This window comes from Gekko japonicus, unplaced genomic scaffold (genome assembly GCF_001447785.1).
Source record: "Gekko japonicus isolate JY-2015 unplaced genomic scaffold, Gekko_japonicus_V1.1 scaffold1831, whole genome shotgun sequence".
In the NCBI taxonomy this organism is placed as follows: Eukaryota; Metazoa; Chordata; class Lepidosauria; order Squamata; family Gekkonidae; genus Gekko; species Gekko japonicus.
Window position 1 is genome coordinate 339,351 of NW_015177067.1, and position 1,461 is coordinate 340,811.

Below are 1,461 nucleotides of genomic sequence, written 5' to 3' on the forward strand. Positions count from 1 at the left end.
GGGGGGGGGGGTTTCCACAGATGTGTGTCGCCTGCTACCCTCTGTCTTCTGTCCCCACCCGGGGTTAGTTCGTCCAGTACGGGGAGGCTCCGTAGGCCGTTTTGGAGGCCTGAGGCTTCTGCTGCAGGGCACTCGGCTGGCTGCGCTGGCCGGACCCCCCCTGGAAAGAGAAAACAGTCTTGGTCAGAAGGGGGCAGCACATTCATCCTACGGCCATCTGCCCGTCAGTCCTGCCAACTGGCCCAAGCACCCCTCACTATGCAGAAGCCGGTAACCCCCCCCCCGTCTCCAGCCTCGCCATCTTCCTGAGTACCCTGTTCCTTTTTAAAAAATATTTTATTTAATTGTAAGTGCAAACAAAAGAATTTCAACATCTAAGTAACATCCAACCCAGAATTTTAACAGTAACAAGACAAACAGGATAACGTAAGCTTCAGGACAGAAGGGATAATGATGCAACAAGAAGGTGTCACTTGCGCGCTGCCTGAGAGTACTATATACGGGTACGGACATAAACGTGAGCATGAACATGAATAACTAGGGTCATCTAGAGTGCTGTGTTGTCAAAGATTCAAGAGAATCGCTTATTTAAAAATGAAGCCACAATGCAAAGTTTGGATTTTTTTGGGCAGGAGATCGTTTTCTGCCATGAATGTAAGTATGGGAACCAGGTGTTTGTGAATTTGGAGTGTGTTGTGCATTGTTCCAAAACTACAAAGAAATAAGCAGGGGGAAACTATAAACTACGGGAGAAAGTAAAGATAACCACTAAAAACCCAAGAGGTGGTGGTCATATAATGGTTACAATATAGCTTTAAGTCAAAGAGAGCAATTTTGTTACATTTAAGGTGATCATTAAAGTCGCTGATATGCTTCAAGTCCAGATATTCTGACTTAGTAAAGTACAATACGAAAGAACGAGTAAACATTTAAAACAAAAACACAGAAAACAAGCTTTAGAGAAAATTAGCATCTCATTTTTTGCCTCTTCTTTCCCTCAATTGATAACCTTGCTTGGGGGCAGCCGCCCCACATTCCGAATCTGAGTCTCCTTCAGTAGGTGTTAGGGGTGTGCAAAAAAATAAAATTCGGCCCATTTGGATTCGGCCAAATTGGGCAGAATCAATTTCGGCTGGCAGTAAGACTCCTGCATGTCAGTTTAGTCAGTAGGAGCCATTGGGGAGTCTTTGGGCCAGCCGAATGTCAATTTCAGCCCCATTATGTCCTATGGGCCATTGAAGTCAATGGTGAAAACATAGGGTATATTCTGGGGGCTGGAGGGGAGGGGGCTTCAGGGAGAGACTCCAAACTCGCAGGGTAGCTGCTGGAGCCCCTCCCCAAGATACCACCCAAGTTTCAAGAGCATTGGACCAGGGGGTCCAATTCTACGGGCCCCCAAACAGGTTGCCCCTATCCCCTCCATTGTTCTCTATGGTCCAATGTTCTTCAAACATTGTGTGA

The 1,461-nt window shown here is 46.6% G+C and overlaps 1 protein-coding gene across 1 annotated transcript in view; it reads right to left on the minus strand.

The window, feature by feature from the left end:
• Window positions 1-6: 6 nt before the first annotated feature.
• The window catches only part of UBAP2 (ubiquitin associated protein 2), a gene marked incomplete at its 5' end in the record, with an annotated part of 38,424 nt that continues 36,969 nt past the window's right edge, over window positions 7-1,461 (minus strand). Inside the window, one exon of the mRNA XM_015428189.1 lies at window positions 7-160. Within this exon, the coding sequence (XP_015283675.1) occupies window positions 65-160 (96 nt within the window). The remainder of the gene's footprint in view (window positions 161-1,461) is intronic.